Source organism: Leptodactylus fuscus, chromosome 6 (assembly GCF_031893055.1).
Source record: "Leptodactylus fuscus isolate aLepFus1 chromosome 6, aLepFus1.hap2, whole genome shotgun sequence".
NCBI lineage: Eukaryota > Metazoa > Chordata > Amphibia > Anura > Leptodactylidae > Leptodactylus > Leptodactylus fuscus.
The window spans coordinates 106655282-106669269 of record NC_134270.1 but is presented as its reverse complement, the minus strand read 5'-3'; the positions used below and the strand labels follow the sequence as shown (position 1 = coordinate 106669269).

Here is a 13988-nt window from a genome sequence, read left to right as displayed (position 1 = left end):
CATATACAGGGATAATGTAATACCCCTCTGAGCCTTATTAGAGGGGTATTCTTATGTAGTAACAAATGCATAAAGTAATCAAAAAAGTTTATATTTCACCCAATCCCTGTCCTGTCCATACCTGATCTTTATAGATTATATTACGCCGGCCGCCTCTCTACCGATATCTGTTACACACTAAATTTATATTAATAACAATTATCACTGGAGGTAAACAAATAGCTTGCTACAATTTTTATAGGGGGATAGAAAATTATATTTTTATGTAAGCTCCTATTTAATTTGCATGCACAAAACCTCGCGAGGTTTGCCCAACACTTGGTCATAATGTAAAAGGGGCAGGACCAAAATAATCATCATTAATCTTAATCGAGGTAAAATGCCCAATTAATCATGATTTTGATTTAGGTCATAATCACCCGGGCCTATCTCAGGCATTTTAGAACATACAGCCAGGGGCGTAACTACCGTGGTAGCAGCAGTAGCAGCTGCCACAGGGCCCGGTGACAGCCGCTACCGCTGCGTTTTTTTTTTTTTAAATAGTCCGTTACGGGCCCCATTCACTTGCCGATCCTGGCTGGGCTTGGATCGGCAAGTGACACCGCGGGCCCCACAAACACTATCATTATACTCTTTGCAGACCCCCGAGTATAATGATCAGCGGACCGGGAGACGTAAGGAACATAACAAACAGTGTTACTTACCTCTCCACGATCCTGCCTCCGGCCTCCCTCATTCGTGTCTGACGTCTCTGATGTCACATGACCCGGGTCTGCTTCCCGGGTCATGTGACGTCCAACGTCATTAATGCAGGACAAGAGCGGCAGCCGGTAGCCGACAGCCTAGGAGCCAGGCACAGGTAAGCAACTGTATTTTTAAAAAATGTTTTTATTCCCCCGGGTCTCCGATTATTATACTCTGGGGTCTGAAAAGACCCCAGAGTATAATAATTGTTTATGGATGTCCACAGTGGGACATAATACTGTGTGCAGGGGTCACTATTGGGGTTAATTCTGTGTGCAGGGGCCACTATTGGGGTTAATACTGTGTGCAGGGGCCACTATTGGGGTTAATACTGTGTTCAGGGGCCACTATTGGGGTTAATACTGTGTGCAGGGGACACTAATGGACATAATACTGTGTGCAGGGGTCACTATTGGGGTTAATTCTGTGTGCAGGGGACACTATTGGGGTTAATTCTGTGTGCAGGGGACGCTATTGGGGTTAATACTATGTGTGCAGGGGCCACTATTGGGGTTAATTCTGTGTGCAGGGGCCACTATTGGGGTTAATTCTGTGTGCAGGGGGCACTATTGGGGTTAATACTGTGTGCAGGGGCCACTATTGGGGTTAATACTGTGTGCAGGGGCCACTATTGGGGTTAATACTGTGTGCAGGGGACACTAATGGACATAATACTGTGTGCAGGGCTTACTAAGGGACATAATAGAGTTCTGAGGAGGGGGTCGGTTGAGGTCTTCGGCGTCGGTTTGGGGGGGGGGCCATGTCAAAAGTTCGCCACAGGGCCCCGCCATTCCTAGTTACGCCGGTTACGTTACAGCAGTGGTTTTGGTGCCACTTACCTCCAAAACAAACCTATTTAAATAAATTAAATTAAGGCTAGGACTGTTCGGTGACCTCCATCAGGCAGCCAAAGATCACTGTGTCACCCTGTGAATCCACTCATGTTAGTGAATAGAGTCGTATCGTGATCCCAAAGGTCTCACAACTGCAACTTCTAGTTGCAAAAAGGTCGAAAATTGCTCAATTTTTTTACAACTGTCAAAGCACCCTTTGAGTCGCAATATGACTCTGTTCACTAATTTGAGTGAAGAAATCACAGGGCGGCAAGGTCAAAGTCGCTGTGTGGCCCTATCCCAAAATTTGTGCAATAAAATCTACTGCGTGTATATACACCCTTCGTGTATAGTCCGTTCACACGATGTAATGCGCCGTTGATTCTGACACGTAAACTCGTGTCAGAGTCAGCGCTGCAAAACAGAATCCCATTGACTTCAATGGGTTCAGTTTCGCGCACATAACACATTGAAATCAATGGGTTAAAAAGCCTCCATTGACTTCAATGTGTTACGCGCACTAAACGGAACCCATTGAAGTCAATGGGATTCTGTTTTGCTGCGCTGATTCTGACATGAGTTTACGTGTCAGAATCAACGGTGCGTTACATCGTGTCAACGGACCCTTAGGGTGCATTCACACTGAGTAAACGCTAGCTTATTCTGAACGTAAAACACGTTCAGAATAAGCGGCGTCTAAAGCAGCTCCATTCATTTCTATGGGAGCGGGGATACGAGCGCTCCCCATAGAAATGAATGGGCTGCTTCTTTCACTCCGTGCAGTCCCATTGTAGTGAATGGGGAGTGCCGGCGTGTACGCTCCGGCATGAGCATAGCTTGCCGTATACGCCGGCACTCCCCATTCACTTCAATGGGACTGCACGGAGTGAAAGAAGCAGCCCATTCATTTCTATGGGGAGCGCTCGTATCCCCGCTCCCATAGAAATGAATGGAGCTGCTTTAGACGCCGCTTATTCTGAACGTGTTTTACGTTCAGAATAAGCTAGCGTTTACTCAGTGTGAATTCACCCTTATATTGAAGGACCATTCCTGGAAGCCCAGCAATTAGTTGAATGTATGGAAAGTAGTGGCACTGAAGAAGCACAGCTCCATCCACTGTGTGGTAGTCCAGGATGGTACTGCAACTCTCTCCCATTGAATTGTGCAGCCAGTTTAATTAGCTGGTTGGTGGGAGTGCCAAGAATTGAATGTCACCTGAGCTGCTATTGGTGACCTATCCTAAGGATATGCCTTTAGTATAAAAGCCCCCTTTAAGGCTAAGGCCCCAACATTGCAGAAACACATCTTTTTTTGTTGCAGATTTTGTTGCCTTTTTTTGAGCTAAAGCCATGAATGGCTACAAAAGGAATGAGAAATATATAGAAAAATTGTATACTTCTACCTTTAGCTCAATCCAGCCAAAGGCAGTGGCTCTACATAGTATAAATGCTGCAATTTTACCCCAGTGGAAATGCCACAGCAAAAACCTCAGAGTTTTAGGGCAAGTTCACACAGAGTTTTTTGGTCCGGAACCTGAGGTGGAGGCCGCCTCAGGTTCCGGACCAAAATATGGGTAGCCGCGAATGAATGCCGATGCACTGCACCAGCATCCAGTCGTGCACTCCGCTGTGGATTAGGCCCAATGAATGGGCATAGTCCGGAGGAGGGAGTGTCTTCAGGCCGAATTGCGAGGCGACTCGGCCTGAAGAATGAGCATCTTGCTTGTTTTCTCTGGGAGCCGGAAGAAACGGCTCCTGGAAAAAAACTCCTGAGAGGCTCCCATTGATTTCAGTGGGAGCCGTCTTTTTGGTCAGGATTTTGAGTTATACCACTGGTTTTCTCCATACAGGTATAATTGAAGCAGTGCTGTGGGAAAAACTGCAATGTTTTTCCAAGGTGCTTTTTCCTGCAGTGCTTTTTGGCTGGGGGCCACTACTTGGGGCCTTAATCAAATGGTGAAATTTTTGAAGTCTATTTGTAGCCTATGATTGTGCCATGTGTGATTCACCTTACACCCTATCATTAATAGATTGCACCCTGTATGAATAAAAATGTAGATTATAGACTAAGATCTAGATATGTATAAAATAAGTGTAGAGACTACTTGCAAAGATGTCACTGGGCCCCAATGTGAAATCTTTAATCTGGCCCCCACTTACTATGCACTATCTATAGTGTGGGTTTCTTCTTATGTTGTAGAGAGGCCTTTGGGCGCCCTGAGACCACTGTTCTAGTAGCTTCACCCTTGACTACTGCAATACACTTTCTCTGCATCAATTATAGCCATAGACACCAACTAGTGACTCTCCAGCTAAAGAGAAGCTCCGCTCCCAGCATGCCCTGACAGTCCAGAGTTGTTCCATTTAATCTCAGCACAAGTTTTGATAACAAAAACTTGCCATACGGCCATGATTTTTTTCCTGAAATTTTGGAGTTAACATAATCAGGTGATGCCCTCCAGCTGAGACGTCAGCACTATAAAAGCCTGCACATGAGTGGCCTCTGTGTTGTTAGGAGCACAGTTTGGGGTGAGGTTAGTATGAGCGTATAATAATGGTATATTGGCCTGGTCATAGGGCTGCACTCATTTACACCTGCTGTGTAAGGTACCCAGAACTAGGTACAATGATGTAAGGTGTACCATGCTGTAATGACAGTAGGTGGTGCCAACAGCTAGTTTTTCTTAGGATAACGTATTGTGTTGTAACCTCAATTACTGGCGATTCCCTTCTATAGAATACTATGCGGAGTATTTAGACTGGCATATCTTATACTGGTCTTGGTGTCCTCTGCTCATATAGTGGAACATTCATGCCCCATCATCCATTAGGTGCTTTCCCCAAGGTCCAAGTCTGTCCTGGAGCTACTGAAGATTGTCATTTGTGGGGTTACTGTTAAGGTCTTATTCACACAACAGGGCTGTTTTTGCTCTAACTTCTGTGAAAAGCAACTGTATCTGTCCATTGAAGCCTGTTAAGTGCGTCTTATTCACTTGATTGTGAGCAACTGCAGTGTGATGGACATGTTTTGAACAGCTGTCACATGGCAGTTTTACAAACCATGAATTTCTATGGGTCAATACGTATATCTATATGTCTAGAAAATGGATGAAGAAAGAGCATATCGGGGTTTTTTTTTATTTATTTTTATTTTGGCTGTGAAAGTCTATCAAGAAAATGGACTTGTGAGTGTGCCCATACACCTAGCTTTTGAAAAGATCTGTTGTGTGTTGTCCTTTAACTAGTTAAATTTGAAATAATTTTTTTAGGTTAAGGCCCCACCTTGTGCAAACGCAGCATTTATTTATTTTTTTTTTTTTTGCCAAAGTCAGGAGTGTCTTGGGAAAGGAATAGGAAATATGTAAGAAGTACTTATACTTGAACCTTCCGACTCCTGGCTTTGGCTCTTAAAAAAAAAAAAAAAAAAAAAATCCTGGCCTTAGCCTAAAAAAAAAAAAAAGCTTGCTGGGACTGTAATGTTGACTTATACTTAGCATAAATCATCAATATCTGATGGGGTCTGACACTAAATACCGAGCGCATGTATGTATATTGTGTAGCATCTATGTTTAATATGGCAGCTCATCCCCTTTCACGTTATCAATTGTCATGTTCACTGGTTAGAAGCGCTTACCAAAGTGCTCAGAGTTGGTAGGGATGGTTGGTTGTGTTTACCGCTTGCAATTTGTATATTAGAAAACCTAATCACTAAATAAGATAAGATAATCCGTTAATAGTCCCACAGTGGGGACATTTAAATTTTCCATTATCCAAATTATTTGTGTGATGGATCACTAATATTGTGTCCATAGTGCTGGCTGGAAGCTCTGTGGTGATAGGGCTGTTAAAGAAGGTGCGTGTGACTGTAATAAATTTGGTTACTAAGGGTCTCTCCAACCATCTACTGCCACACAGGTTGTTTGCATTGCTGTTTATGTGGAAGACTAGAGTTACTATAATATAAGGTGAAGGAGCCCTCGAAAGACTTCGTATGTCCAACAGCTGCCATCTTGTGACTGTCCTGATAGTCTTACAAAAACAGCAATTTAAGGCTGGGTTCACATGTGTGCTGGAGACTGTTGTAGAAACTGGACTTCTCTCCAGCTCTTTATTTTGAAGGGGTGTACGTTGAGAGCTCAGCGCTATTGTGAACCTACCATAAAGGGTAACTCCACACATTCAGGCATGTTCCTTAGACTATTACCATAAACTAACAAATGCCTAGCAGGTGATATTTAAAACATGTCTTTTAACCACACTTGAATAAAAGTTAAAGGTTTTATCCCTGTAAGGGTGGGAGTCAATTGGTGTGCTTATAGGATACTGAAAGGGCTTAATAGGGTCAGTTGAGGTGTCCCACACATGAGGTGATGTTCCCTGGTTTACCTGTTGGATATCCATCTATAGTTGGCCCATGATTGTTTCAATAACTGTACATATGGTTCTTGTCTCTGTTACTTATCTAGTACTGCCTATCATTTTGGTGCATTGCAATAACTAGACTGGATACAATTGTAACAAATCCTCAGCTGTGAGAAGTATGAGGTCCCTTTAATTGTTTGCAATATGTGAAAGAATTGAAGGGCAGTATGGGTAAGTGGCTGTTCTGAGCACCATTGTGTGGATACAGCTGAATCAGCTCTGTATACAGGATTCAATGAACTAGGCAGAGAGGAAGGGCTGCACACACGAGCTTCATCTGGATTATATAGGGCAATAGGAAAGAATCTCTGCCCCATGTTATGGGGGGTTTGTGTCATGTTGTCACCCCCCCCCCCCCCTACTGACTTCTAGAAGTCTGGGAAAGCTTTTACTTTTACTTTAGAGAGGACACTAAAAATGGTAACAGACTACAGTGCACTTCAAAAGTGAACGGTCTACCCCCCCCCCAAAATAGGGAAAGGAGATAGCCTACACTCTCTGGAATACAAGACTAGCCCTCCCATGTGACTGAGGGATGTTGGCTTCATACAATTTTTACAGGTGAATGTTGTGCTCATTGCCTTGTGACTGCTCTGTGTACAGGTGAGTAGCCGCTGCCTCATGTGATGCTGACTCGTTTCCATCTCTTCCAGAAGATCAGCTGCTACAATGAGTCGTTGGCATTGGGATTCCAGCCCTCTGGTCGGGCACAGGGCACACTGCAGAAGTGAAGTGGACCTGTTAATGGATGACGAGGTGATCAACCACATCCTGGGCTCGTGGAGCCCCTCCACAGTGGTTCAAGAGCCTCCTGCTGTGGTGAAGCCCAGCATGCGGTGTGAAGCAAGCAGATTACGGACCTTTACAATGTGGCCTGGACCCACTACGATGTCCCCTCTGGACCTTGCCCGGGCTGGCTTCTATTACCTGGGCCCTGGGGACCGAGTACAATGCTTCTGCTGTGGAGGAGTTTTGAGGTGTTGGGAACCTGGGGACCACCCACAAGAGGAGCACCGTAAATTCTTTCCATCATGCCCCTTTGTGCTGGGAAGAGAGGTGGGCAATATACCATGTGCAGATGGCAGAGACTCTGTGGATGGGCAAATTCTTGGACAACTGCATAGGTTTCCTGGTGAGGAGGAAGAGGAGACCTGGCAGGCTGTGTATCCTGATATGATGGTGGAAAGGAACAGGTTAGCAACCTACCGCAACTGGCCTCCATTTGCAGAGGTGACCCCTGATGTCCTGGCTCGGGCGGGCTTTTTCTACACTGGTAAGTGTAATATTACATGATCTGTTTAAGAAAGCTGCTGCCTCTAGCAATCTCTGATGCCATTCAGCAGAAAACTGAACCTTTTTTTTTTTTTTTTTTTGAGCTAAGGCCAAGAGTGGCTTCAAAAGAATTGGTAAATATATAGGAAGGTCTGATATTTCTGCCTACTGCTCAAAGTGCCCATTCAAATGAATGGGTTTGAAAAATGACTGCAGGTTTCTGTCTCCTGCCCAGTTTCAGGCAAGAAACGGAAACCTGCATAACTGAGGACGGGTTCACATCTGCGCTCCGGCCTCCATTGCATAGTGTCTGGCCTTGAGCTCCGGTGAGCGTTTTATGCTCTCCGCGGCAAAACTGTTTCGCCACGGAGAGCACAAAATGCTCCCCGGCGCTCACGGCCGGAGACTCTGTCGGGCCTCTATCTGCAGAAGATGGAAACCTGAAAGTCGGAGAGCGGGCGCAGATGTGAACAAGCCCTTATTTGGAGTATACAGATAGTGACAAAAAAAAAAAAACTAAGAAAAACCAGGTTGTAAATTGTTCTTAGTTTTCACTGTGTATGAAGAAGGGGGGGGGGGGGTGAAATGCAGGATTTTGAAGAAAGGAGACACTTATTGTTAAAGTATATTACAGAATGTATTAATTAAATGTTGACAGAAGATTAAAAATTGTTCAGAAGTTTAGTTGCGCTTCAAAAATTTGCTTGGTACGAACTATACCTACATATTTCTACCAAACAATGGAAGGCAGATTTGTCAGAATTCACATGGGGGGGGGGGGGGGAAGTGCCCTAGTACTTGTAGTAAACTCCAAATATCAGCCTGAAGCATGAAGTGTGTTGAGCTGGAGACATCACCAGCTGGAACCTAGAGGCAACTTTGTGGGAACAGGGTTAGGAGAACATAATACGTGACCCAATGGCAACCAAATGCCACTGTACAGCACACAATATATGTAACACCAAATACCACTAATACCAAGCTGAAACTGTCAGAAGTGTGCCTCTCCAGGCAGTGAGACCAGTATGTACCAGTATGGACTGCAGTATATATGCAGCTGTGATGTATTGGGTATATAGGGTTTCTGCCTGCTTTCAGTGGATAATATTGTAGACTGCACACAGGGATCTTGAAAATGGTGAAGATGAAAGCTTTTTCTGGCACCAGTGTGCCACATTATTCCATCTATACCCTGCTAGACACACTACAAACGTGGAAGGTGGCCAAGGTGCACTGGAACCGGTTCCGCCTGACAAACTTGCTATAATATAAACCAAAAGACTGGTGTAAGTTCTGCACCAGTTCCTGGCATAGACTTCAAAGGCTGGAGGCTCTAATACTAGTTTAGGGCATCTTGTGCCGCCTGGGAACTTTATGATGACTGGCAAATTACACTCTCCCCCCTCATGTTGTAGATCATAAAACTGGAGAATGAAGTTGATGGAAGGTCTCATGTATTGTAGCATGAACATCAGGTGGTGGGTGCATAGCATGTGACTACCACTGGTGGAAAGAACAGGCTAGTAGGTCATTGGGCCTGCAAGGAATAAAGGAATGAATGCTCATGTGACCGAGGAAGGTTCACATGAGCACCCAATATGTAGTACACCACGTAGTAGCTAAATCTGTGATCTGTGAATCCTTGACTGTTTGACTCCCATTTTGTGCAGGACACAGGGATAATGTAAAGTGTTTTCACTGTGATGGGGGACTGAGAAACTGGGAGAGGGGGGATGACCCCTGGAGAGAGCATGCCAAGTGGTTCCCAAGGTAAGACCTCAGAAAACTACAGGATATAGGAAGCACTTAGAGAAAAATTATGTAATAGGAAAGATTTAATCATAATGTGTACATTTGGTAAATGACTCTGGAGCCGCAGCAATCACATCCATTCTCTTATCCTCTGCTTTCATTGTAGGTGTGAATTCCTCATTCAGTCCATGGGTTCAGCCTATGTCCGTGGTGTGCAGGATGCTTTATTCAGTAGCCCAGAAAGTACAGTGAGTATAAGCAGCTGCCAACTGATCTGTGCCTATAATGGTGGTGGCTGAAAAGAAGTCTTGCCAATCTCCCTACTGACAATTTAATGGCCATACAGACATCCAGAGAGGAAGCTGAACTTCTAGGTGGAAGGGGAGGCACATGGTCATTGCGTTGTTAATAGTGTGGAAGTATTTCCTATAGCTGTATGAGCAAAACTGTATAACAATATCTTATTATGGGTGGCAGTGTAGGGAAACACTTGAGTAGACGCACCCCCTTTATAAAGACTTGTCACCAGGGCACTCATATAGGCTAAGCTACTATTTGGTAATGTCTCTCCTCTTCAGTTCCATCTGCTCAACTTTACTTGTTGTGTGTGTGTGTGTGTTTTGTTTTTTTTTTTGTTTTTTTTAATATAAATATATGGTAAACTTTGGATAACCTGATTGCATTCCCCCAGTTACCCATGGAACTCTCATTCAAGGGGATTATCCAGTTTCATCAAAATGTTTCCAATCTTGGTGTTCTCTACATCTCTGCTTGTTCTTTATTTACTGCCAATGGGATAAAACGTTGGTGGTCATGTGATAAGTGCACAGCTTGGTACCAGGCAGATGTCTGATTACTGTGCTGTGACTATAAGGTCTAGTTCACACGTGAGTAATAGGGGAGGTTTTTGATAGCGGATTTCGCGTCCAAAACCTCCCCTTATAATGGTGGTCTATGGAGACCGCCGGGCTTCTGTTCTCCGCTAGCGGCGAGCTGCTGCTAGCGGAGAAAAGAAAGGACATGTCCTTTCTTCAGGCGGAAGCCGCGCTGTCTCAGTCGCGCGGCTTCCGCCCCCCGCAGCTCCCTCCTATGTCGGCTCATTCATTTGAGCCGACAGCAGAGGGTTAAGCCGCGACAGCGATGGTCGCGGCGGGCGGGTTTTGACAAGAGAGAGACGCGGCTCGCCGCGTCTCTCTCTGTGTCAAAACCCGCGCGGGCAGTTCACGTGTGAACTAGCCCTAATGAGCGCCAACTATGCCCATCACATGACTATTGCTTGGCCATCACATGACCATGGACTGACTTCTATCCATTGGAAGTAAATAAGTGATCACAAGCAGAGATCTAGAAAACCCCAAGATGTTGATACAGAAAGTATATTATATAACTAAGTTATAGACTTTCAATCAATAACCTTTTAAGTTCATTTAATGCTGCATGTATGGTGGCCTTTAATGTCCATGGTTAATGAGCAGCACTTGAGCTAAGAGGGGGCTCTAATACAATGCATGAAAGTGGTAGGCTATTTACTTTCAAATGGCATATAACATGTAAAATGTATTGGTTGGAGGCCACTGATTCATAGAGGTCTGATACATTTTTTTTTTTTTCTCCCCCCTTCCCTCTCTATAGCCTGAATCTCAAAGATCAGAGGATTCTAGCCCGGGCAGTCCCAGGGGTGAGTAAGTTTTCTAGTCTTGACCACAGAGGCCAACAGTTTGAAGGCCAGTGCTATAACTTATATTTCAGACTGAAAAGTTTTACAGGCCTGCTGCATGCTTAGTGGGGTTTTTTTTTGTGTTCTTCAGCAACTCTTCCACTACTGTACACTACCTCCAAAACTTAAAACTTTGTTACCTTGCATTTTAAGCGTAGTGACAACAGTGGCGGATTGCCCTGGGCAATTGGCTTTGGCGGGGCCCTACTTACTGCGGGGTCTCGCCCTTCTAACCTGTACTTCCCAACTGTTGAAGACTAGAAAGAGGGAACAAAACGTGCGCCACAGCAAATTAGGCCCTGCCCACTTTTATGTTGACTCCACCCATTCTCATTCAAGTTTCATGTGATTCCACACAGTATAATCCTCCTACAGTCACCTGTAAATTATGTCCCCCCCCCCTTCTATCTCTGTCCCCAGTTTCATGCCATTCTCCCACCTTCATCTGCCCCAGTGTCATGCCGTTCTCCCCCCTTCATCTGCCCCAGTGTCATGCTTTACACACACACACACACACACACACACACACACACACACACACACACACACACACACACACACACACACACACACACACACACACACACACACACACACACACACACACACACACACACACACACACACACACACACACACACACACACACACTCACTCACTCACCATTCCTCGTTCCCCCGCAGCTCTCTCCCTCATACACATGCTTTAAACGCCTATGTATTCAGCTCATCGGCGTCCTACCGCCGATGAGCTGAATACCTCGGCGTTTAAAGCAGGAGCTGTCAGCTCCTGCTTTAACGCTGAGCTCAGTTGGAATCGGGACATGCCGACCGGGACCATTTTGTTAGGTCCCTGCTAAGCGCGGGGCCCCGGGCGGTTGCCCGGCTCGCCCGGCCCTGGATCCGCCCCTGAGTGACAATGTTAAATTTGACAGAGGACCCATATACTACTGCTCTACCAATCAAATCCTAAGGGTAGACCAGGAAAACCCTATATCTGTGTAAGTTTGCCAGCTGGGACCCCTGAAAATGCAAGAGGCTCTCTGTTACTGACAATTGACATTGGCTTTCTCAATCTTCCAGACATTTCATTGGAACCAGAATCCCCTCCCAATCATACATTCATGTCTATTGACAGATTCTGGGTTACATGCCCCCTTGTGTCTCGCCCTCCAGTTATGTTATAGGATAAATTTGTGTATAGCCATGTGCAACTCTCTCCTCCCCTGGGGCATCATGATTTCTGCACCCCATATAATTGTCTTCAGTTGGTCAATCTAGCATGGCACCCCCTTAAAGGGGTATTCCCGTGAACATAATCATATCTGTATTTGTAGATAATTAAATGTTAAACATTTTTGCAATTATAAGTAGTTAGGAATTCTGCCGAATTTTAAAGATTTCCTCTAGCTATCTTATTGGTCACAGACTGTGTTGTCTTGATTGGTTGCCAATGGATACTACCACAAATGCAGAAAATGTCTGTGGTCTTGGATTTGCCAGGACCCCAGCCAGGGTCATCAGACACGGTCAATACATGCATGAGAAGATATCTCAGCCATAATAAGGAAATCGTGACAGACTTTGACCTTAAAGTTCCTGCATTCATGGTCGTATCCACTGGCAACTGAACAAGACAACAGACTGTGACCACAAGATATTTGGAAAAAATCTTTAAAACTCTGCAAAATGTTTAATGACTTATTTCCAAAAATGTTTAACTTTTAACAATCTACAAACTTAAAAATAGTTATGTCCATGGGAATACCCCTTTAAGTGTCCAGTGTAGGCATTGCTGTGTAGCAGGCTGGCCTTTGGGTTTCACTGATACTTTGACTTCTGTATAAAAGGGAATGTGAAGTGGGTTGGTGCTATACTACTACAAATGGACACTGAGGTTTTAGGGTTACCACATCAGGCTATTGGGGCTTGAGTAACAGAATTAACCTCCTTTGCAGATTCTCCTGGTGACTGGCAGGCCTTCCTTCAGTCATCTGTAGTACAGGATGCTCTGCAGATGGGGTTCGATGAAAACTTGGTGACCAGTCTGGTTCAAAGCCGTTTCCTGCTGGTTGGGGTCCCTTACAGCTCTGTCGCTGACCTAGTCCAAGATCTAGTTCAGGCAGAAGAGGAGAGACAGACACACACAACAGGTATATACATAGCCTGTGCAAAGCAAAGTGTTGGCCTATGTGGATGGTGGGTATTGTAGTGTCTTGCGGTGCGTTTTTTAATTTTTTTTAAATTTATTTTTATGCTTCTACCTAGGAGTAACTTATGGATTCTTTTGTTGAATTTGACTTATCAGTTTTTTTTTTCCTGTTCTCTAGTCATGTCCACAGCTGAATTAAAAATGGCCTTCCTGTTGGGTCTCTGCAGTCCCTTGTTCCAGTTTGAGTATTCTAATGCAGTCTACGTTTTAAGCTTGGCTAAAGCTGGGCATACATAACCTGGTATTTTTGCCTAATGTAAGAGATATAAAACTGACAGTGAGGTGGAATCCACTGCCCTGTGCAGATTCAGCAGGGTATGTGGGATATCTGATTGCAAACATTTAAACGCAGCTCTGGATGTGAATGGAATTGGATTTGCTTTATACATGAGCTTGTATCCAAACGTATGGTTTGGTCAGTCTGCGTTATGTGCAGTTCTGCTGTAACCTCTGTATCTCTTCCAGACTTTGTAAGGATTCATAATGCTCCAGCACAAAGGGCAGCCTCAGAGCCCCAACCACCAAAAGAACCAGGTAATTCTATTCCTGCCCATAGGGGGCAATATTGCTGTAGTATTGTAGATGTTATACTGTACATGAGGGTAGTCTTACAGAAATTGCTCCTGCCCACAGGGTGCAAATCTTTTTGCATGTTGAGGGTTGGCATAAGATGGAGGTAGTCAGCATTGCATAGGTACTGAAGATTATAGGATTTGACTAGTTTATAGATGCTCAGTCTAATGAATGGGAGGCCTAATCATGATTTCCCCCCCCTAAATAAAAATCATGGGTTTTAACTGTTTGTAACCAGCTACATGTGTTTGTTCTCTTTCCAGAAACTGCATTCAGCACTGAAGAGCAGCTCCGAAAGCTAAAGCAGGAGAGAATGTGTAAAGTGTGTATGGATAAGGATGTGTCTATGGTGTTTGTGCCATGCGGACATCTGGTGGTCTGTATGGACTGTGCCCCCAATCTCAGACACTGCCCAATTTGCAGGGCAACAATTAGAGGCAGTGTGCGGGCCTTCATGTCCTAATG

General features: G+C 44.7%; 1 protein-coding gene across 2 annotated transcripts; it reads left to right on the top strand.

Moving 5' to 3' along the window:
• Positions 1-6658: 6658 nt before the first annotated feature.
• BIRC7 (baculoviral IAP repeat containing 7) lies at positions 6659-13986 on the top strand. Of its 2 annotated transcripts, XM_075278636.1 has the most exons (7): positions 6659-7271; positions 8941-9040; positions 9189-9270; positions 10655-10700; positions 12697-12891; positions 13416-13484; positions 13787-13986. In XM_075278636.1, the coding sequence occupies exons 1-7, from the start codon at positions 6668-6670 to the stop codon at positions 13984-13986; spliced, it is 1296 nt and encodes a 431-aa protein (XP_075134737.1). In that variant the 5' UTR covers positions 6659-6667. The 2 variants fall into 2 exon arrangements, with proteins under 2 accessions (XP_075134737.1, XP_075134736.1); XM_075278635.1 differs by lacking the exon at positions 12697-12891 and having other exon boundaries at positions 6668-7271.
• Positions 13987-13988: the final 2 nt, after the last annotated feature.

Coding starts and splice junctions, on each gene's coding strand:
- BIRC7 (XM_075278636.1), top strand. CDS start 6,668: ATGAGTCGTTGGCATTGGGATTCCAGCCCTCTGGTCGGGCACAGGGCA. Junction 10,701..12,696: donor TAGCCCGGGCAGTCCCAGGG/GTGAGTAAGTTT, acceptor CCTCCTTTGCAG/ATTCTCCTGGTGACTGGCAG. Junction 13,485..13,786: donor CCAACCACCAAAAGAACCAG/GTAATTCTATTC, acceptor TTCTCTTTCCAG/AAACTGCATTCAGCACTGAA.